Here is a 25029-nt window from a genome sequence, read left to right on the forward strand (position 1 = left end):
GCACTTTATTACTGATGCAGTAAAATATGTTCGAAGGCACCCGAGAGAAGAGCTGTTTTCTTAGTGCATCAAACTAGGCATAAAACTCCATCGGTTGATGTGCGGGGAGCTCTTCATTTTGTTGGAGGTTTTATGAGACAATATTTGACACAGAGAGTAACGACGAATATTTTTGTATGCAGTATGGTGGCCCGAAAACTTTCCTCCCTCAACCCTATCGAGGACGTCTGGCTAACCCTAAAATACCTCGTGTACCTCCGTAGTCAAATATTCCAGTTTTAAAAGAAAACATCATTGAGTTGTGGCAAAATGAAAGTATGCCTTATGCTAAAAAAATAAACTGTGTTCCAAAAATTTTAAACTACGTATATGCTATTTTAAGACGGGCTCATGGAAGCTATGTCCGTAAAAGTTATGTCGGTTACCCCTCAGTTAATACACGTCGAGACAGTACGCACTTTCCTGGGCCTGTCGTTAGTTGAGCTGGATGACAACGATTGGTAGAGTAGCCGATTTATGCAGGGATTATTAATGCTGCTACAACAACAGACCGAAGTGAGCAATATTGTTTGATAAAGAAGCGCTAACTTCCCACTACAAATGCTTTTAAATCATATGAACTTAAAATTTAGTAAGCGGCATTTTTTTTTTAATATTTTTCAATGTGACACCTTTATAAAAATATCAAATTTTGTTGCTGTAATTATTTGAACCGATTCCCACATCAAAATCGAAAGTTAAAATTCGAAGAAAAATAGGTACCGTAGATTTCGCACAAACGAGCTTAAATGTAATCAAAACAAAAGTGCATCTCTATCCTAAATAGGAAATAAAGGTTTTACTATGCAAACTTTATTCTGCATATATTGCTTCGTGATTGGAATGTGGTGGGATTTGTTGGCAACCTTACCTTGAAATTTGGTCACTGATAAATCCATTTAACCTCCTAAAGCAAAAATCGTATCATTACATCTTTTTACAAGCAAATAAACTAAACCCGTTTTCAGCCGAGATTATTGATACTAAGTGATACATGCTATGTATGTATGTATTTGTGTTTAAGCGCAATCGCAATCACAAATCGCAAAAGAGATATCAACTTCTGTTCCACTTAATTTTTTCATAATATTTATGTCTGGTCAAAGTTTTCCACTGAAGAAAAATAATTACATTGATTTATATATAGACAGTTAAAAGCAACGTAGTATATTAATATACGACGCATTAGAGCTAACCAATTTTATATGGAATAGTTTAAATTTATTTCCACTTTCGATTCGTAGGCAATTTTTGCTAAAGGGAACTAAAAATGCCAGATGATGGATCAAAAGTCCAAATCTTTGAATGGTATACCACCTTAATGTAAGCACATATGAATGCCTGTACATACATACATATGTGGTTATATACATATGCAAATATGTACGTATATATATTTATGCATGAAATTAAAATGATTACGAGCGCGTAATTGGAAACGTATGCCTTTAATTGCAAATAAAAAATATTTTTAACAGATTTTTATCACACATACATTGTATATAGGTGTTTTCCTCTGTACTTTGAACAAAGCTAAAAGCACTTAGTATGTATACTAACAAGGTAATTCCGGCTAAGATAGTAGTCTTTCGTAGGCCAAATGAAAGACAGATGGCAAGATGATTCGCATGATAAAAATATTTAAAGATAGTTCGAGAGAATTTTTTGTTATTCTAGCACAACAGTCTTAGAAAAAATGCTCTCTCTTTCCCCACTCGTGATCCGAGTTCGTGTCGTCGGGCGTTGGCATTTTTTCTTCTTTTTTCTAAGTTAAATTTTTTTCTTTTTTACACTAGTTTTCTTTTCATTTTTAGATTTCATTGTTTTAAAAAAGAAACGATATATTTTTTTAATTTCGTTAAATTTTTAGAAACTGACTTTGTTTTTTTTTTAATTTAATTGGTTTTTCTTTTGCTAGTTAATTTTTTTTTTAAATTTTTTTATTTTATTTATTGTTTTTGTCTTTTTTTTCAGTTAATTTTTGGGATCATACTGATCTTATCTTTTTTAATTTAATTTTCTTTTAATTTTAAGATTTTGTTTTAAAAATAAAAATATATTTTTTAATTGTATTTAATTTTTAGTACTATGTATTTTCTTTTCTGATTATTATTTTTTAATTAAAAAATAAAAAATGAAAAAAAGCAAAGATAAAAAAACTAATTTAAAGTTAAATAAAAAAATATATTTTTTATTTAACTTTAAATTAATTTTTTTTTTGTATTTTTGCTTTATTTTCATTTTATTTTATTTTATTTCCTTTTTTAATTTAATTTTATTTCATATAATAGTTTTTATTGTTTTAAAAGAAAAGTAAATATATATTGTTATTTAATTTGATTTTTTAAAAACTTATTGCTAAAAGGCGAACAGCATAACAATAGCAGATCTTTCAATTAGTCTTTCGTCGATAGATAGTGAAGGGCTTTCAAGATAGTTGCCAGAATTGACCATTTTCTTACGAATCACTTTTGTCTTTCGAAAGACTGGTGAGTGGAAAGACAGTTGCCAGAATTGCCCTGTAAATATATGTATGTAAATGTCAATAACAAATTAGGTTTGCGCACTTTTTAGTGAAGTGTAATAGCTGTACATTAAACCGTACCAGACTAAAGTTTGTTTCCCTTTTACATTTGTAGTTATACATATCTTCCGGTATTTACAGTCGGATCTTAAAGTATGATATATCGATGTTCTTGTCCCGAGGAGAAAATTTTTTTTTATTCCAAAGCTCATTGACCGCAAGAACCCCGTAAAAACCCACCATATCTCAGATCTTATCTCCCTAACGTACTACCCTAATGCCAGTAAATTAAAGCCTGCCAAAATCGTTAAACTTCTGCTAAGGAAGAACATATTTCGATTCCAGTAGAAAAAAAAAAATATTGCCGAATTTAGTTGTCAACGAAAAATGTGAAAAGGCGACCCCTATACTTGTGAGGTGGTACGGGTAATGTACATTAAAGATCAACAAGTATATCGAGATATTATATTCAATATGACCTATCTGCAGTTTTCACAAGAGTGAGATTATATAAAGATCCACCTTGGACTTAACCGTCATCCATGAGGTTTATGCTGACCTTGTATATAGTTTTTTAGAAGAATTAACAAATTAATTTTAAAGTTAAAATTGCATTCAGTGATGACAGTTAAGTCTCAGCTGGGTTCTAACATAAAAAAGTGTTTTTTGTAAAAACTGCAGATAGGTCATATTGAATATAAGCCCTAGATATGTATGTATTTATAAATGGAAAAAACTTTGTTATCTAAATTTTAGCTGCATATCTATAAGGCCTACATATCTATAGTAAAAATGCCCATTCATGTATTTTCTATTTTTTTAATATTTTCCCCCCACAGGTCTCTGTACCATCGACTGGCCAAAAGGCTTTGGATTTGATGTGTGGCAGTCATATGGCAGCGCGTTGTAGCCCAACAAAATGGTTTGACTTCATGGGCGATAAAAATAATGTTTATGTACCATTTCAAATTACCTATATACAACATGAAAATAAATCAACTATAATTGATGGACGTCGTCCTTTAGATCCACAAACTACACCCTGCAATGAAAAACTTGATGTAAGCTGCGCCAACCTACTTTCTAATGAAATATTTTCCAAAAACTTTTATTTATTTTCGAACTTTTCTTTTATAGAATAAAACTGCAGCCTGTGGTTGCAGTGATTGTGAAGCATCCTGCCCAGTACCGGTACCAGAGCCACCACGTCGTGAACCATTTAAAATTGCAGGATTAGATGCATTTGCTGTTATAATGACTGCGGTCTTTGTAGTAGGCACCATACTCTTTCTCATGGGCGTTTGCCTATTTCCCTCTAAGCGAAGCGAACGTAAGTTAATTTGTTTACGAAGAAAAATATTGGCGCATGCATTTAAATATAATCAAATGAGATCTCTCACATGGTGGGTCTGATGAAGGCAATTGCGACTGCATGCTTAACTCATATAAATTATTTTTTTTTAATATTTTCATACCTTTCTTTTTTTAATTAAATTAATACGAAATTTTAATGAAACTTTACGGTATTGAAAAAGTGAAAATGTTTTACGTCTGAAAAGGCAGGTAAGGCTAGCCTTACAATAAGGTAAACACATGCTATAGAAAAGAAAATTGGAGAAGAAAAGTAAAGTACATTAATACGGTCTATCGAAAGGAAATGTAAAAGTATTAAACAGCAGGATCTTGGCGGGTTCCAGAATTCCGATTCCTGGGAATTTCTCGTGCAGTAGGCCGCAACAGCCCCAAATGCTGAGATCGGCGCGGAAACGGAAAAATTCGGGTCATCGTCAACACTGCCACTAAAAGCAGCTGTTTTCGATTGACCGAGCAAAATGAGAATTCAAAGGTCTTACGATATTTATTACCGACCCTGTCTTTTCGAACGTCCACACTGTATTGGTGATTATTTGCTGGGATGGACGAGTGTCGCATAACCTTTGCGTATTACGCGAGATGCAGCCACTGAAGATTACACAATTTTCATAGGACAAATTAATAATTTGAGCGCGTTGTACCTTTGTAAAACGTTATATACATGTGCATTTATTGTGAAATGGAAGACCTTAGTAGAAGGTCTATTATGAATGACACTATCATTTCACAAATGTTAAATGTAAGTGCTTTGCTTTCAAAGATGCGAAATGGATAGCCCATATTATATGCAATTCGTTTTTTCAACAATTTCTTTATGCAGTGCCACAAATTGTGACTTTTTACTGCAACATAATAAACGTGGTATATGTACAAAATTTTCCTCCAGCCACTACCCAGATCTGAAGAATATCAAAAATAAGGAGACACGTATTTTTTTATTTTGAAATCGATTAATATTTACCTGTGCCGCCGGGGCTTTGAAGTTTCCCATGTATTTTACATGGGGAAAATACATTTTTTCGTAAAATTGCTATAAAATCGCTAAAAATAAATATTTTTTTTTTATCGAATAAGACTATATTTGCCTTCAGAAGTCTTCAAAAAATAACACTATGATGCTTATTTAACTTAAAAATATTACTAAGTGTGTTCCAGTAACCGATAATCCCATCTGTTATACACAAAAATTAGTTACCGCATCACATACGAACAGCTCACTGGATGTGCTTAATTCTTTTTTGCATTCCACTTGATGTTTTCTGTAGGTTTGTGGTAAAAAAATTTGAAAAATAGGATTGCCAAATATTAGAAAATTTAAAAATAAGTCAAAGGTCAATACAATATTTAAGTTTCCTTATCAAAACTAAAAGCGTTTAAAGATATTTACAAATATTTCTCAACGGGGTTGCTCCTTTCTAAAAAAATAGAACAATGATTATTAAAAATTTAAGCTTATTTAAAACTACAATATGGGTATCACACGAATGGTGTACGCATAAGCCTTGGACTAACATATTTTTAAATAGGGTTTCCACCTATCTGTTTACTAAGATGAAGTAATTATGTAAGTCAAGTGAAATGATGCAATATTCATTTTTGCACATTTGATAGTTTGACATGATATCGACGATATATCGCACTCATTTGAATTTTTTAGATAGGTGCCAACTCTATCCAGAAATATGTAGGGGATAAACTTAATTTTTTTTGCTTGAAACTCATATTTTACTTAACCGCATGTAGCATGATTTAAAAAAAAATTTTATTATAGAATTAAAGTATGTATTTTCGAAAACCTTTGCTGGGAGTGCATAAACTTTCAATTTGATACCCATATTGTGGCATTAAGTAAGCTTAAATTTTTAATAATCGTTGTTGAATTTTTTATAAAGGTGGCAGCCCCGTGCAAAAATGTTTTGAAATCTTTTCATCTCGCTTTTAGTTTGGATGAAGGAACTTAATTATTTTATTGAACCTTTAAATAATTTTGAATTTTCAGATATGTTTCTGGCAACACTATTTTTCATTTTTTTTTACCAAATCCCCATAGAATTAATCGAGAAGAATGCAAAACAAAAATAAACCAGCAAATGGGCTGTTCGTGCGGATGTGGTTATGAGAACATAAAATATCTAATGTTTGTATATAACAGATAGGATTATCGGTTATTAAAACACACTAAGTAAAATTTTTAAGTTAAATAAGCGTCATAGTGTTATTTTTTGAAGACTTCTGAAGGAAAATAGTCTTATTCGATCAAAAAATATTTATTTTTCAACGATTTTATAGCAATTCTACGAAAAAATGTATTTTCGCCATGTAAAATACTACATGGAAATCTTCAAAACCTCGGCGGCACGGGTAAATATTAACCGATTTCAAAATAAAAGTATTCGTGTCTCCTTATTTTTGATATCCTTCAGTTCTGGGGGTGGCAGCAGGAAAAATTAAAAAAGTAAATTTTCTTATGTATTTTTGGACCACCTTAAGGTAAAAATGTATTTGTCGAAAAGAGCATAGCGCAGACTACATCAGGGAAATAAGCATGCATATGTGCCTAAACATGATTTGAAATAAAACAACTGGAAATAACCATAAACTTTTGAATATATTTTTGTTTTATAGATGTAAATAGTAGTAGCCAAAAACAAAACATATCTTCAATATAAAAATCTAAATATAAGTATATGTGCATGCCGAAATATTTTAAATTTAACTTAACAAAACGTACTTCTTTGCTCTTTTAATTATTAATATGCTAACCTTTCTTAAAAAAAAGTTGGTTAATTCTATTCGACATGGAGTCCACCAACTGTTTCAATGGCAATGGGGTTATTTCATTCCACTTAACCAGCAAAGTTTCTGAATTGTTTAATGGTCTCTGACTGCCGACCATTCTTGCTCGAAAGTAGGTTCCACAAGTCCCCAATTGGGTTTAGGTCCGGTCTGACCGCTGGCCACTCAAAAACTGGTAATTGGTATATTTCTAGATGAAAGAAGATCGTTTGTGGTGCGTGCAGTATGTGTTGGTGCATTGTCCTGCTGAAAAGTCCAAAAATCTTCAGAGAGATTCCCAGCAAATTTAATAAGCTTTCCAGCATATGAAAAAGCTAAACAAATCATTAGAAAACCGCCGCGGTGATTGCGTCTATGGCGAGTTTGCAAGGTTGCCAGTACTTGTGCCAGCCAACAACAACAACAACCGTTTGTTTTTTTCGTCATAAAAAATTACGTTTTGGAAATCATTTGTTCAAAATTTCAACTTTTCAGCAAACGCAAGCCGTACGTTTATATGGTAGGGTAGCTCAGTAGCTTGGGTACAGATTCCCAGGACTCATATTTAACCGTTTTATTCTCTGTCAAGACTTGAGAGACTCTTATTCAGCTTAATTTGCTTATATAAAATGCCTATTTTTCGTAATATATATTTTAGTTTCTACTCATTACTACCACAAAACTAAATTAAATTGAAAATTTTATGGTCATTTACAGTTGTTTTATGTTATGTATGTTGATGCACATATGTACATATATTTAGGTATTTTTGCCGAACAAAATTATTGTTCGACACGTCTAAGCAAAGGTAATGGAGTTATATTTTTTTTCGCCAGCTATACAATCGCTAAAAGTAGAGCATTATTGAGAAGCCTCTTATAAAAGTTGGATACTTCGTACTTGCTTTTCGACCCGTCATCGCCATTGCTACCTTATTTTTTTTTTTCAAAGCGTAACCGTTCCAAGTAAAATATTTATGATAATTGTGTGATGACTTCGAAAAAAAAAAAATATCCTTATTAAGAAATAGTGAGGGGACGCCAAAAACGAAACTTCTGTAAAGTTGAATTCATACAAAAAAAAAAAAAGCAAGTGAACCTAGAATCCTTGTAGATACTGGCTAATTTATTTTGGCCACTACAAAGTTTTTAATGATATTAATACTCGTAATAGATATAATGTTAAGATAATTACGCTTTCAACTGCAAATTAACTAAACTGCTAAAGGTGATTTTGAAAATTCATTTCATATTTGAGAGAAATAAAATCGAGTGTTGCCCTTGGCCATACACTTCTAAATGCCGCTAATGCTTTAGCTTATACTATACTTTATTTTTTTCTTAACTAATATTTATGTATGTGATCTTCTTATGCATTGGTTATCTAGTAGGTGATGGTTTGATGAATAGTGGTGGGCTTTGTAGCGCCACAGTTAACAACCGATTTACTGGTGGACAAGTGAGTAACGAGTTTGCACCCGAGGAGGATTCCCCACTTCAATCACAACTGGCCAGTATGTTGAATTTGAAAGTTATGAAACAAATTTAGTGTTGTAGATATGATTGTGAAATCATGTTTCGAAATTGATTTGCTTTGTGTAAATATCTGCTGCTGTCCATCTATTTATATTTCAAAAACAGTTTTCGCAACTGTGTGTGTGTGTGTGTGTGTGTCTGCGTGCGTGTTTATGTGTGTTAATTGGTTTTACTTTTCATTTTCGTTATCGCTATAAACTGTAGAAATATTAATAACTGTAAAAGAGTTAGCGCTGTTAAGCATTTTACTAAAGGAAAAAAAAAAACGTTAGTTCCCATTTCATTGCATTGTAAGCACGCATCTTTAAAGAACGTCGTTAAATTTGTAAGTAGAAAAGTATTTTGCACTTTTTCATGTTTAAATTCTCCAAAAAAACCGTTTGAAATTTCCCCAAAAAAATTATACACACGAAGAAAGGCGCGCCTGTGTTTTTGTCGGCGAAAAAAGACGTGTAAAGATAATCTTACTAAAAAAGACGCTTAAGGAAAACTTCGGCGAAGAAAGACGCGTAAACATAGATTTATACCTGGCCAAAGACTGTCCCTTCAGCATCATTCCCTAAAAACTCTTTGGGGAATGTTACACCTGCAAACATAGTCGACCGCGAAAATAAGTATACGGGTCTTTCTTGGCCGTCAAATATTTTAACGCGTCTTTCTTCGCCGTCAACTATATTAAGAGTCTTTCTTCGCTGAAGTTTTATTTTTGCGTTTTTTTTCGCGGTCAACTTTTGAGCTTGCGCCTTTATTCGTGTCTAGTGACGATTTACAATAAATAACTCGCTGGTATAATAAAAAAAAAATTCTTTATTTATTCTTTTGTATATCGTAAATAGTAGGGCTGGGAGTTATAACCAAGTTTTTTAAATATCCGGATAATTTGAATATCTCATTAAAAAATCCGAACAAATGGATATTAACCGGATATCCGGATAACAAAATATAACATATATTAATCGAATATACGTGTAAAGGCGGTATTTTTAACACTGGAAAAGCTTTTTAAACCCGCGAGCTAAGAAATTCAACTTATGCCAAAAAATTAGCATTCGCTAACCAAATCGCGAGTATTTTATAATTTTACAGAAAATGTAAATATGTATGTTTATATGTAAAAATTAAACTGGTGAAAAAAATGAATCAGTGAAAAGCGAGCAGTCTTTTTTTTTTCTAAAAATGCGACTGAGATTTATTTGTAGTAGCGATCTGAATTTTTTTTATGACAAAAATTTTGATCTGGTAACAATTTTGAACGGAACGGACTTACTTGAACAAATTTCTCAACTCGTGAGCTGAAAATTACAATCGGGACAAAAAATAAGGATTCATTAACCAGATTGCGAGTACTTTATAATTACCTATACATATGTATATTAGGGTGCATCATTCACTCATTCATTAAAAAAAATAAAAATCGGTACAGTTTTTACATTGGTATTATAAAATTTATTTCGGAAGATTTAGTGAGCTGCACCGATTTGAAAATACCTTCCAAAATCGAGTATTCTATAAATATAATATATTACATATTGGGGCATATTCTTATTTTCATACGAATCGAAAATCATGAAATTTTCCTATCATTTTCTATACAAAAATTTCAAATTTTCGATTCGTACGAAAACAAGAGTACACCTGGTTAGTTACATAATTAGTTTAAATTTTTATTTTTTTTCTAAAAAAATCAAAAAATAACGACATTTTTAAAGGATTTTCAAATCGATTTAGCTCACGGAAATCTTAATAATTTTGCATTTTGGCGGAAGTCTTTAAATACAATAAATTTTAAAGTTCCGGTAGAAAAACCACAACTTTCCTTTGGAAATGCACCTCAGTGTACATATATAAAACAAGAATTTTTTCTAGCTCGTGGACTTAAAAAAAATTTTCGAAAGACTGTTGTAAATTTTCCAATTCGCGTGTTAAAAAATTAAACTCGTGCCAAAAAAAAAAATAATTAGTGACCCAAATGCAAGGAGTTAATTTTTTTTAAGAAATTAAGTATATTTAAACTCATGAAATGACAAAAAACAACCATGATGCAGAGGTGATATAGGTTTGATGCTATCAAATTATGGACTTTCACTTGTCAAACTCTTCTTCACTCCAAAGTGATTTTTTAATAGTTGCTAATTCACTACTTACTACTAAATACTAACATTTACAAATACTAAAAAACCATTTTCCCCTCTTAATTAGAAAACTGATAATTAAAATCTCCAAGACTTCAACAATTAATTGCACAATTAAGTATGTAGTTTGAAGATGCTGACGAAACTTTCACACTGCTCGTTATTAAGTTTTATTTTCTTCATATTCTCTGCTAATAATGTATCAACTCACTTCAAAGCTTCGCTATTTGTGTGGAATTTTTTTTTAACAACTTTTCCTTTAATTGGGTATATATGAAATTTATTTACAAATTTTGTATGCTAACACTTTCTTCTCTAATTTTATTTTTTTGTAGATGATGAAAATGAAGTCGACGGTGCTCAGGCACAACTTGATGAATATGAAATTGGTTATTTTGAAAATCTCGGCGCTAAAACCGAAAAGTGTCTCGAAGCCTTTTTCACAGCTTGGGGCAAATTCTTCGCTAAACGTCCAAAAATTACGCTAATCGGTGGCATTTGTTTTGTCATAGCCATGGGTTATGGTATCAAGTTCCTGCATATCACTACCGATCCAGTGCAATTATGGGCTTCGCCACAATCAGAATCACGTATTGAACGGGAATTTTTCGATTCGCATTTCCAGCCCTTCTATCGCATCGAACAGGTGAGTGAGTGGATGGATTGAAGAACTTTTTTGATGTGTATTGCGTGTTAATAATTTTCGAAGGAAAAAATATAGGTACACGGGAGTTTTTCCAAGACAAAAATAAAAGAACCCCGCATAAATAAAATGTGGACAGAATATAATTTTTAAAATTTTGCGAGTAATTCGAATATTGTAAATATCCTAGAGCGATTCGAAAAAATATAACTTGAAAAAAAAAGTTTAGAAGAAAATAATGTAATAAGCTATTCGAAAACGCTCGTGAAATGAAAAAAAATAATTAAAATATTTTGCGAGCAAAGACTTAAGATAAACAAGTAAGAAAGTCTTAAGTTCGGGCGGAGCCGAACATTAAATACCCGGTGCAAGTATTAAATATATGTTTTTTCGAAACCTACCGCTAGATGGTAAGCCGGGGTGTATCAATTTTGAGTAAATTAGCGTCCTTAAATTTCGAAATATTGAAGTTTCAAGCATTTATGAAATTTACCGTTATATCAAAAGCGGCCGTAATTTTAGCCCGATTTCAATAATTTTCAACGTTTTGCTTTTATGTGGCAAGCACAATAAAAATAACGAGTTTGGTACAAATTGGTAGAACGGTTGCCGAGATACATATGATACAGATATGTGATCATAAGTGGGCGCTGCCACGCCCATTTTCCAAAAATTTTACCCTAAGCGTATTTCTTGGTAAAGAATTGTTGCAAGCATCAATTTTTAATAAATTAGCTTAAAAATTTACTGATTTTTCGAAGATTTTGTATATCTTTAAATTACCGTTATATTGGATGTGGGCGTGGTTATTGTCCGATTTTTTAAATTTTCGGTCATTTAGTATGCTGTACCAAGGCCCAACAACTGTGCCAAGTTTGGAAGAAATTGGTGCAGCGGTTACCAAGATATACACCTGTAACCATAATTGGGCGTGGCTGCGCCCATTTTTTAAAAATTTATAATATTCTTATTTTTCGTCTGAAACACACAACACTGTGCACAAGTGCGCTCGGGTATAAAAATGTCATAGAAATTATAATTTCGCCTAAACCGATTCGGACAAAAGAAAATTCGGGAATCATAAAACGAGGAAAAAACTATAAAAGGTTTAGAAAAAATATAAATTTTGCTATCAATTCGAGGGTAGAAATCATTTTAGATCACTTCGAAAAATTAATTATAAATAAAAAAATAAAAATAAAATGAATAAAAGAAATTAAGTTCTAAAAGTAAAACTTAAAGCTTCGAAAGATAAAAATTAAAGTTCAGGAGCAGTTCCAGAGTAAAAATCGCTTTGGAGTGATTCGAAAAAAGAATAATTCGTGAATACGAAGTACAAAAATAAAGATTTCGAAAGAGAAAGTTAATATTAGTTATACGAAAACCGCTCGAGAGCGATTCGGAAAAATATTGTACATCTTACATCAAATATACTTCTTTGATATTCCAGATTATAATCCACGCAGTCGATTTGCCCGATATTATGCACAACACCTCTAATGGTCCACTGCATTTCGGTCCAGTTTTTGACAAAACTTTCCTCACGCAAGTACTCGAGTTGCAGGAAGAAATTATGAATTTAGGACGGAAGGAAAATGGCACAGTATTGGAGGATATTTGCTTTTCGCCTTTGTCAAGCGAGGGAACAAAGAAGGATAGTTCGCAGTGTATTGTGCAATCGATTTGGGGATATTTTGGCAATGATGTCGAACGTTTGGATGAAACCGATGAGGATGGCGATTTCGAGGTAATCTAGGAGTGCATAGAAAATGTTTGATTTTTCGCATACACAATTCTTTAGCAGGAATTTATTTATAAATCATGATACAATTTTTGGTGTTTTTTTTATTATTTTATATAATATTTGATTTTTCGATTGCCCTCAACCGATAGTCTGATTAAATTTGATCGAAATATCAAAATAAATACGAGCATGCATATACACACATACATATAACCGAATAAATTTGAATCAAGTTATAACGAGTAAATCCATAATAACAACCCATATGTCCCCTGCTAAAGATGCTTTGTTTTCATTTCGCATTTATTATCTTTACTTTCGCAGATAACTTACTTGGATGGCTTGTATCAATGTACGCGGAATCCGTACCTTTGTCTGGCCCCCTATGGCGGACCAGTAGATCCAGCTGTCGCCTTGGGTGGCTTTTTGCCGCCTGGTGAACAACTTTCCGGCGATACGAAATACGAGCGCGCAAATGCCATCATTCTCACATTCCTTGTTAACAATTATCATGATAAGAGCAAATTGCGCCCTGCATTGGAATGGGAGCAACGTTATGTGGAGTTTATGTTGAATTACACAAAAACTCGCATGAGCAAACATATGGATATTGCCTTCACTTCGGAACGTTCGATTGAGGATGAATTAAATCGCGAGTCGCAGTCCGATGTTATGACAATACTTGTTTCATACTTAATCATGTTCGCTTACATTGCCATTTCATTGGGGCATGTGCAGGAGATACGTCGAGCGCTGATCGATAGTAAAATTACATTGGGTGTTGGTGGTGTAATCATTGTGTTGGCATCCGTAGTGTCTTCGGTAGGCGTATTCGGCTACATTGGCGTACCAGCAACACTTATTATTGTCGAAGTTATACCATTTTTGGTTTTAGCTGTGGGAGTGGATAATATCTTCATATTAGTGCAGACTTATCAGCGCGATGCACGTCGCGCCGATGAAACACACGAGGATCATATTGGTCGCATTTTAGGTCGCGTTGGCCCATCAATGTTGCTGACTTCGGTTAGTGAAAGCTGCTGTTTCTTCCTTGGTGGACTCTCCGATATGCCTGCGGTGAGGGCTTTCGCTTTGTATGCTGGCATGGCGCTGCTTTTCGACTTTTTACTACAAATTACCTGTTTCGTCAGTCTGCTAACACTCGACACCAAGCGGCAAGCTGAAAATAGATTGGATATTTTCTGCTTTATACGTGGCAAGAAAAGCGACGCTCTACCAAACACTGTGGGTCTACTGTACAAGTTCTTTAAAAGTGTTTATGTACCATTCCTAATGCAAAAGACTATGCGTGTCATTGTTATGATTGTCTTCTTTGGTTGGCTATGCAGCAGTGTTGCTATAGCGCCACGCATTGAGATCGGTCTCGATCAGGAGCTGTCAATGCCGCAAGATAGTTTTGTGCTACACTATTTCAAAGCGCTTAACAAATACTTGAGTATTGGACCACCGGTTTACTTCGTTTTGTCATCCGGCCTGGACTTTTCCAAAACATTCCATCAAAATCTCGTTTGTTCCGGGAAATTTTGCAATGATGACAGTGTACTAACGCAGGTTTACCTAGCCAGTCGTCGTGCAAATGTGACCTACATTGCGCGTCCTGGCTCCAGTTGGATTGATGACTATTTTGATTGGAGTCAGTCGTCAAGTTGCTGCAAATATTTCCCCGAAACTGGCGATTTTTGTCCACATCAGAGTAAGTTTCCATTGGGTTTGTTTTAGCATTATCAATGCACAGGAATATTTAAAAGATTAGTTCCGTTTTTTTTACTGATTGCTTTAAAAATCGAAGGACGTGGATGGCGTATCCGAATGTTTGATTTATTTATTTATTTTTTTTTTTCATTTCCATTTCCAGACACTGCCTGCTCCAGCTGTGTAATCAACAAAACTGAAATGCAACGTCCTACAGCGCATGATTTTGGCAAATATCTAACTTACTTCCTACGCGATAATCCTGACGATAGTTGTGCTAAAGCTGGTCACGCTGCTTACGGCAATGCTGTACAATATAAAACTAATCCAAGTACAAATTTGTCAACCGTCGAAGCATCCTATTTCATGGCTTACCATTCCATATTGAAAACATCAGCTGACTACTATGAAGCGTTACGTGCCGCACGCAAAATCTCCGCCAATGTAACAAATATGTTGCGTGGCCGCTTAATGTCACAAGGCGTGCCGCTCGAACAAGCGCTTGATGTCGAAGTATTTCCATATTCGGTGTTTTACGTATTCTACGAACAGTATTTAACTATGTGGCCTGACACACTACAAAGCATGGGCATTTCAGTGCTGGCGATATTCATTGTCACTTTTGTTTTAATGGGTTTCGATATACACTCATCGTTGGTGGTGGTCATAACGATAACAATGATTGTTATAAATCTCGGTGGCATTATGTATTATTGGAATATTTCGTTGAATGCTGTATCGCTGGTGAATCTGGTAATGGCTGTTGGTATCTCGGTAGAGTTTTGCTCGCATCTGGTGCACAGTTTCTCAATTTCAATGGAGAAAACACGTGAGAAGCGTGCAGCGGATTGCCTCACTAAAATGGGCAGCTCCATATTCTCTGGCATTACGCTGACTAAATTCGGCGGTATTTTGGTTTTGGCTTTTGCCAAAAGTCAAATTTTTCAAGTATTTTATTTCCGTATGTATTTGGGCATTGTTTTGATTGGTGCTGCTCACGGACTCATATTCCTGCCGGTGCTTCTCAGCTATATTGGTTAGTGATCAAAAATCAAATATCTAACAATATCAAAAATGGTTTGTTTTTGATATTTAACGTTTTTGAACTAATTCTTATTTTATGCTTTCGTTTCTTTCTTCGTTTTTTTTTTCTTTATAAATAGGCGCTCCCATTAACAGAGCCAAGCTGGTCAATTATCAACGACAGGCGTATAAAGTGCAAGAAACATCACTATCTACGGTAAGATTTGTATAGAAATCAGTTTGATTTGTGTTTATAGTTTGAACGTGATGTATGTATGCACCTTAAATAGGCGTGTAACCTGAACAATTTTTTTGGTAGGTCTTTCAGTCAGAATTTGAAGCACCAGCATGAGGAATTGATTAATGCTATAAACCAGGGTTGGGCAAGCAAAGAGTGCATTTATTATATTATACTTACACGGGATATTATGACTTTGTTAACCTCATAGCAACCTAAAGGAATGTCTCAGAATGAAAAGACTGATTAAGCCGTTCGTGGCTCCGTTCTTTTGCGTGTGCCCACGATAGCTATATAAATGCACGGGTATGTCAGAACAAGATACATTACGAGCTGAAAGGTCTTTTGCATCTCTAACGAGAGTCCCTAATCCAGTATGTCCAAGGCACATTCGGCTTCCCTAGTGAATCTTAAAAGAGCACTAGGAGTATAATTCCTTATTTGTGGGGCTTGACTAATGGAGTTTTGTAGTCAGTTAATCTTTGTCTAGCTAAGGCTGTACGAAAGTTTCTTCGTCTTCGAGGCAGATCTAGCATTCCGACTCGCCGATAACATGTTTTCGGCGCATATGAAAAATTTCAGAAAGTGGCGATGCCTCCGAGCACTTCTTATAAAATATTCATATGTCGTTAACCACTTAACTGATTTCTCTGAAATTTTGTGGATATGTTGAGTTTTATGAGTACTTTTTCTTAGTAAAAATCTCAAAAATAGGTACTTTAATTTCAACTAACTTTTTCTATGTAATTCATACCTAACTATTCTTTCTATTTATTAAAGACGTGATGCGATTCGATAATTTACCAAAGATACGAATGTCCATCAAGTCCAAAAAACATCATCCAATCAACACAATCAACAAGTTTATTAGCATTTTTTCATCAATATATAAGTAGGGCGTGTCTCGATGGCGCAGCGGTGGAAGTATGAGTAGCGTAACGGATTCTGATATGAAAATCAATAGCATCGTCGTCGCCAGTCAAAAAATATGGAAAATGCCAACGGAGAAGAGTGGAGAAGCAGAAGCGAAACTTTATTTGCACTTGTAACAGTTCAGGATATATATAAAATATAGGGTACAAAGGAAATATGTATATGTAAATGTATGTATGATTTTTTATCTAATTTATCATCGAAAGCGAATGTAACAAAAGAAAAAAAAAAACAACGTGTATGTAGTAGATGAGAAAGACAGAACGAACCGACAATTTTTCATAGTAATTTTCACAATTAGCTGATCGAGTGAAGATGTTCGTAAAAAAGGCTCTTGTAAAAGAAAGCAACAAGCACCAATATTTACCAGCCTAAATCGAACTCTGTGATAAACTTAGATACAGGAAATAAATGACAACACACAAAAAAAAAGCAAGAATAAATAAATAAAACCATATTTGTATTAAACAAAGAAAAAATCAGATATACAACATTTCCATAGACTGGTGAACTGAATAGCTTTTGCTGGAAACTAGAATGTGTTACTGAGTTTAGAAAGCCTCTAATATTTTTTTGTTTGGCATATTTATTCACACACATACATACATAATAATAATAGTGCATTTTTTAATGTACATTGTCTACAAACATAGCATACACTTAGCATTTATACAAATTGTTTTTTCGAATATTGCTTTGAAGCGAATGGAAATTAATTTTTAACACGTCTCCTTTTTGGCATGTTTATGAAATTTTGTATACAAGTATGTTTATAATTTTTGTATACATTTTAGCTTACCATATTTAACTATTTTAGTGTACTGCAATTTCAGAAAGGCCTTAGAACTTTTTCCATTGTAGGTTAAATGCACTTAATTTCATTCTAATAAAAAGCGCATGCAATATTAGCTGAAGCTGCGTGGTAATCGACTTTATATCTTTTTAAACCGTTATTCGATAGACTGAGTTTTTAGTTTCTATGTAGCTTTCATATTCGAACATTGTCAATGAAAAATCTTGGTTTTGTTTTGGTTTTTTACGCATAATTTTGTATTGAGTTGTTTTCGAATTCCTTTTGGAATGATTTTAATTTTCGTGTGTTAAAAAATATTAAAACTGTGCTTCAAGTTAACTAAATTGTCCATGGAAAATTAATGCTTGTAAACACTCACTTAGGAAAGTTTTCGATTAGCGTTAGAAAAATGAACATTTTAGATTTATGAATCAGCTACATAAAGAAAATAAACAAAATTTTATTTTATTACAAAAACTTATGGATTTATTTGTACTGTAGTTGTTTTAAGTAGAATCATCTTAGGGTACGTACATAAAAAAGACCCGGTTGTTGTTTACACTGAACAAGATGCACCGGAGCTTTTCGCAGGGAATTGGCTGCAAATTTGTATAATTGAAAAAGCTTGCTGTATGAACACTTTCGTATATGTATGTGCATAAATAACTACAGTAATTTGAAGCTTTCATTACGCTCGGCTTGACTCCGCTTCCTGTGTGTATGTACCCTTAGGCACTCCGCACATTACGCGCCTAATCATAGTAGAGTAATTGTTTCGTCATGCCGAAACGAATGCATGACGACTCAACTTCTGCACACTTGTGCGCCCTGCATAAGCCCTGCTGGCACACACATAACACATTTTCTGGCCGATCTTTCTCACTAATACACTTCCACAAATATTTCGGCTATAAAATATTGCTTAAACGCTTATGGTTTAATACAATTGGGACGAATTTTAGCACAAAATCATCATTTTTCAATTATTACCTATTGAAATGTAAACTAATTTTTATTTCCAACACAAAAAAGTAAACAAATGCCGATTTAAAAACGACCAGCACCTTACAATGGGCGCGTTTCTAAGACGCAACTGTTTACCTCAACTGTTTCTGAAATGCTGTCAACTATAGAGTTCAACAGTTACGTCTTAGAAACGGTATGATACATAAACTGAGAAAACATTTGTAAACAAGCAAAATTAAATAAAACAGCATAAAAAAAATATTAAGCCAAAAATATGTATAGCACAGGATTTATAATGGAGTTTTTCTTATTTTATTTTTAATATATGTATTTGCACGTGTGGTTTATTTTATTAACAGCCAGTTTCGCCAGCAATTTACAGACAATTTTTTTTTTTTTAATTTGAATTTTCTATGAAAACTGACGGAGGGGAAACATCATTTTTGACTTAAATAAATTGTTGACTTCATGTAGCGAAATAATTTTATGATGGAAAAAATGGTGTAAAGTTGCCAACCGTTGAGCTGAGCGGAACTACTCAACTGTGCGTTTCTGAAACAAACACTTAACAGTTTAGCAACAGCTACGTCTTAGAAACGCGCCCAATGTTTGGGCGCTTCGATTCGTGAAGCTTTAACGATTAGGCGAAAACATGATTATGAATCATAATATACAGAGCTTTATTGAAATACATGTGTTCGGTATAAAAGCTTCATTACACTACTATGACTAGGCGCTTCATATGCGGAGTGCCTTAGATTTGCTCGAAGGCCTTCAAAGTTCTAGGAAACTCAACACAAACAAAATTTTTTAGTACTGTTATAGCGTTTTCTTTTCTCGAAATAATGTTGCATTTATTCTGCCCTGCGCCAGGGCTGTCAGGTTTTCGTGTTCTTTTCTCAGCATCTTCACATGCATATTGCGTGCTCTTTCTTTAAAATGTTGCACTGTGATAATGTTGCCACATAAGAAGGTGACATTTTTTTCGAGAAAAGAATACGCCATTAGTATATATACAGCCAGTCAAAAAAGTTTAGGTACAGCGAATTTTTTACAATACCGGCAACTATTTTTTAAATATTTTATTTTTCGCAAATTTCTTTATAAAAATATGGTTAATTCTACGACAAAAACCCCAAAAATCAGAGTTCCAAACCTCATGCAATGTTAAAGGAAATTCTGCAAATTTTCATGCAAATATTGCACTTCTTATTTATGCTCTTTAGAAAAAAGTTAGTGCGCCACTTTTTAGCCCATTTAATTTTATTATAACAAAGTGGAAGTTTGAGGTAGCTAGGACTTCCCACTGACTTTTAGCAATTTTTTTTTGAAGGTGTCGCTAATTTTCTACATATAAAATAATGTGCAATATTAGAATTGAATTTTCCAAAATTATCTTTAATATTGCACAATGCTTGGAACTCTGATTTTTGGAGTTTTTGTTTTAGAATTAACCATATTTTTATACAAAATTGGAGAAAAATAAAATATTTAAAAAATAGTTGCCCATAACGCACCTAAACTTTATTGACTGACTACATATGTATGTATATAAGATATATGCAAGTATTGTTTTTATATTTCTTAGTAAATTTCACTCTCATATTTAGTTTTGGTATTTATTGGTGCTTAAGCACTACATACATATGCATCGTATGTTGAAAAGTTTAAAAAACAACAACAACAAAAACTGTGAATATTAGCAGCGAGAGCAAATAAAGTATTAAAGGGTTTAGAAAATATATTTGTATTATATTTATTAGTTAAAAATTTAATGTGGCCTTCTTTAATTGAAAACAAAAAAAAAAACTAGAAACAACACGAAATGAATATAAACAAAGACTACTATGAATTGGAAAATATTATGAATGAAACTGCAATGTGTAAAAATATAGTAATAATAATAATAATAATAATAATAAAGAAAGATCTTAAGAAGACAAGAGAAGAAAATGTTGTTTGTAAAATGTATGTATTGTAAAAACGTGTAACGAGAAGTAACAATAATTAAAAATAAATAAAAAAAAACCAAAAACGAATCAAAACCGAAAAGTGAAGTTACATAATCACACAGACAAATGCATACACACCACGCATTCATACACAATATGACGCATAATCATAGTTAAGAAAAAGTGGGCTCTAACTGAGTTAGCGCATAGATTAAGTTTATTATAGTCGTGCTAGTGCTTGCTTTTTCACTTACGAGTCGACTCGAATGTTAGAGAGTGACAAAAAACTGTTAACTATGGCTAGCACTAAATCATTAGTCTTGTTTGTTTTTCGCATATATGTCGTAATTTTGTGAACATATTTGTGAAAATGCCTTTTATGAATAACAATAAAACGGAATTTCGGAATTTTAAAGAATGAAGAATTATTTAGATTTTCGTAATAGCAACGAAAGAAAAGTTTATTGCAGGTAAATCTTGGACAAAACGCCTATTTCATAATTTTGCTTCTTTAAAATTACGTTTCCAATTCCAGCGGCAAGTTCGAAAACGTCTTGTCTCGGAAAATTTTTCAAAAATTATTTAAGAATTTTATTGAAAAACACCCTATCTCGGAACTGGTTTGAAGAACGCCCTATCTCAGAATTCGGTTCAGAAATAGGGCTTTTTTGAATTGGCAGCTGAGATAGGGCGATCTTCCACCCAGGTATCGATATGTTGTTAAAATTGGCCTCGCCGTAGCTTATAACCACAAAAAATTGAAATATCATCAAGGTAGGCACGTTGACATAAAACATCTAATCTACTGCTTTTGTAATAGAATTTTGTGTTAGAATATAGTACCAAACTGACTAGGGATACACATGAAAACCTAGTGGTATTACTCTTAACTAAAGTTGGCTCTAACTGAAGACTATGATTATGCCCCAATAATATTTTTATATGTAATTATGATACAAGCACACATTCAAATAATACCAACCGATATGTGTGGGTGTATCTATTAAACTTTTCTGTATGGATTCGTATACTGTGTAGATCTACACTATATATACATACATACATACATATATACGTATATTTAGTAACACTTCTCTACATAAATGAATGTTAAACATGAATGACAAATGTGTGTGACAAATATTTAGCTGAAATGGATTTATCAACTATGGACTAAGGAGTTGTAAAGGGAAAAAACCTATTTAGTTCCTGGTATACTGACTACGACAGGTCTTAAAATGCAAAAAAAAATGTCTTTATTATATAATATAACTTGAGAAGTATGTAGATATATTATTGAAATAAAGAGTTCGTAAATATGTGAATTGTGCAACCTTTTTATTATGTGAAATGAAATTGAAAACTAAGTATACACGAGTGGGTGATCAATATATGAGCAATCAGTTGTATGGAAGCTTTAAGTTATAGTGGTCCGATTTTGACGGTTCCGACAAATGATTTATCTATATATATATATAGATGTGAATGTCTGTTTGTTTATTATCTTATAACTTCTGAACAGCGGCACGGAATCGCACGAAACTTTGCACACTTATTTGCTTTTACCCCGGGAAGGTTATAGGCATAGAGAAAAATGGGCAGCACTGGAAAACAGGGCGTGGCACCTCCTATACTAACTAAAATTTTCATGTTGTATATCTCTTGAAATATTTGTGGTAGAGCATTTGTGCTGTCGATATAAATAAAATTAATTCCATACTCATGGGAAAAAATGGGCGGTATTGGAAAAGGGGGCATGAATTATTTAATCAGCTCTAACTTCGTAACCGCAAGTCACATGAACTTGAAATTTGGTATGCAAACATATCTATGGTAGATGCATATCTCAAAGTATATATAAATGAGTTTGTAAAAGGGGGCGTGGCAGATAACATAGGCGTGGAATTTTTAGTCAGTCATAACTTCGGAATCATAAGTCACATGAACTTGAAATGTGGTATGCGGACATATCTATGGTAGGTGCTTATAGTAAGGTATATATATAAATGAGACTGTGAAAGGGGGCGGCAAATCCCAAAGGTGTGGAATATTTTACCAGTTATAACTTCGGAACCATAAGTCACTTTAATATGACATTTAGTATGCAGACATATCTGTAAAAGGGAACGTGGATCATTTCATAGGCGTGGAAGTTTTATTCAGCCATAACTTCTGAAAAGTCACATAAACTTGAAATTTGGTATGCAGACATATCTATGGTATATAGGTGCTTATAGTAAGGTACGCTTTTGATTTTGAAATTTTAGCAAAAGTCACTATAAACAATTTATGAGATTGAAAAAGAAAACGTACCACATTAGGCTGGGCCAATTTTGTATGGGGGAAAATAAAAGGCATTTGATCGTACTGTAATAGTAATATTATGTTGACTTAGGTCTAAGCTAACAATAATTCTCCACGAAAGATTAATTTAAAACATATCTTTAGCCTGCGCAATTGATTCAAACTGTATGAATTTGGAAAATTAAACTTTGGCTGGTAATATCTAGGGAATGCGCTAAGTGTTATAAACTAGACGATATATCAAGTGAAAGGTTATTAAATTTAGTATCTCACGTATATATATCATGTTTCAATAAGACTACAAGTTTTCGAGATATTTAGAAAACCTTACAAAAGCAATGACTTTCCCGGATGAGTTTTCAATTCTTTATAATTTTAATAACCAAGTGAAAATGAAAAAATAGACGTGATTTATTTCGAAGATTTTTCGGTTTTCGGATGTTTATATAATATTTAAAGGACCATGGACTTCGTCACGCCAATTTCGTCAGTTGTAAAAATTGTGGTAAATGAAATTAAATACGGATGTCCAAGATTAGGAATCATTTGATTAGTAAATTGTAGTTTCAAACACAAACATAAGTTCATATATTAACTAAATAAAATTTAGGTGAGCAACGCCCATTTAAGTTCATTTATGTATTCTTGAAAATTGGAGTGGAATGGTTTCATAAGTCACCGAAGAAGTACATTTTTCGCGGGTTCTAAACTCACCGTTATACGAAAGTAGGGGCGTGCAATAACTATTTACCGTGACCGTATTGACCGTAGCTAAATGCACTATCCTCTTGGGACTCTCCAGTTGGAGATATAGGGCCGGTTCGAGGCACGTAATAAAAGCGGCATTACTGCCGTACTAATGAAAAATGGCAACATTGTTGCAACTGCCCAACTGATAATACATTGCTAGAAATTCATACAGAACGCAATACTTTAATAATTCGCGCAATACTGCGGTTGTGATTGCAACTCGAACAAGCCCATAGCTTTGCATTCAACTTGAACGGTTCAAGTCATGGCACACTTTTCGATTGCTTATATTTCGAAGTTATTTATACAATTTAAGAAAACATTTTGTCGAAAAAAGACAGAGATGCATCTCTTTTTTTCGACATAACCTTGACAAATATTACTCGATCCGTGTGTAATATTTACCAAAGTGATGGCGAGACTGATTTGTGATAACAATATGATAAAAAGCGTTCAGATTAAAATCAAATATTTTAAAAATAATAAAAATGTTGAACGAAAATTCCTGTGAACTTCATTTAATTGCAATTTTTGTATTGCATGTATAAATAATAAGTAAACTAATTAGCGTTTGTGCAATTTGTGCTAGTTCAGTGTTTCCATATTCATTTGCATAAATGAAACTTTTCCACGGCGATGGAAAATTAAGGTTTTACCCCCAGAGATACACGGTTTGAAAAATTGGATTTGTATGGAAGATGCCACACTTGATATATCGAAAATATTATCAGCCTATAACAATCCTTAGGAAGTCTGCAATATGTATCCAAAATTTCAAATTAGAAAAAAAGGATCCTATGTGCTAGTCTAGGAAAAAATACCTACGTACGAAAATTTCAAGCAAATCGTACCATACATAGGATGTTTTCGAATAGATCGGTCCCTGGTCCACTTACCGAAAAAAGGGATCATGTATGTTAATCTAGACAAAAAGCTACCTACGTGCCAACTTTAAAGCAAATCGGACCATATATACGATTTTTTCGAATAGATCGGTCCCTGGTCCACTTACCGGAAAAAGGTAAATTATTTTTGGCCTATGACATGGTGGTTGCTGAAAGCTATTTATATACAAAATTTCAAGAAAATCGGACCAGCCGTTCGTGAGATTACCTGTTACAAAAAAATGACTTCTCTTTATATAATTAGTATAGATGAGTGTCGTTAAAATCTAATAAAAACCCCAGCGATTGCGAGGAAGACACAGTTTGGGAACGGTTTAGTGATTTGCCCAATGATTTCGGACTATGGAAGATTCCAAAGGGGTCAGGTGTGACTTTTTACGAAGTTTGAACTGTGTTCTTTCTAGTGAGATGAATATCCCTAACCTAAAAGCAGTGAGCAAAGAGCTAAGCGACTCTATTACATATGTACATACATACATATAAACATCTCTGCATACCACATTAGGTCAAATGATTACTTTTTCTGTGCGAAATTAATAGCCGCTAAAATATAGCATTATTTTAATGTAAAAGGATGGAAACCGTTAAAAAAAGTGTAAAATCCGTAAATATAACGTAAAAATCGTGACTTGGCTTTCGTAAAACAGACTTTTTTATGTTCAAATGATGAGTATATGTGTTTAGGT

The 25029-nt window shown here is 33.2% G+C and overlaps 1 protein-coding gene across 12 annotated transcripts in view; it reads left to right on the forward strand.

Moving 5' to 3' along the window:
* The window catches only part of LOC118735646 (NPC intracellular cholesterol transporter 1), a 37471-nt gene extending 19796 nt beyond the window's left edge, over positions 1–17675 (forward strand). For 8 of the 12 annotated variants that reach the window (XM_036465516.1, XM_036465517.1, XM_036465518.1 and 5 more), the window contains exons 6-14: positions 3403–3624; positions 3701–3893; positions 8100–8225; positions 10715–11025; positions 12473–12769; positions 13091–14480; positions 14643–15515; positions 15643–15719; positions 16521–17675. In XM_036465516.1, coding sequence (XP_036321409.1) covers positions 3403–3624; positions 3701–3893; positions 8100–8225; positions 10715–11025; positions 12473–12769; positions 13091–14480; positions 14643–15515; positions 15643–15719; positions 16521–16526 — 3495 coding nt within the window. In that variant the 3' untranslated portion in view covers positions 16527–17675. Of the gene's footprint in view, positions 1–1329; positions 1363–3402; positions 3625–3700; positions 3894–8099; positions 8226–10714; positions 11026–12472; positions 12770–13090; positions 14481–14642; positions 15557–15642; positions 15720–16520 lie in introns of those variants that run through there. The other 4 variants (XM_036465528.1, XM_036465525.1, XM_036465527.1 and 1 more) reach the window with 4 other exon arrangements.
* The last annotated feature ends 7354 nt before the right edge of the window (positions 17676–25029 follow it).

The sequence above is a fragment of the Rhagoletis pomonella genome, unplaced genomic scaffold (assembly GCF_013731165.1).
Source record: "Rhagoletis pomonella isolate Grant_MI unplaced genomic scaffold, Rhpom_1.0 Rhpom_scaffold_00003, whole genome shotgun sequence".
In the NCBI taxonomy this organism is placed as follows: domain Eukaryota; kingdom Metazoa; phylum Arthropoda; class Insecta; order Diptera; family Tephritidae; genus Rhagoletis; species Rhagoletis pomonella.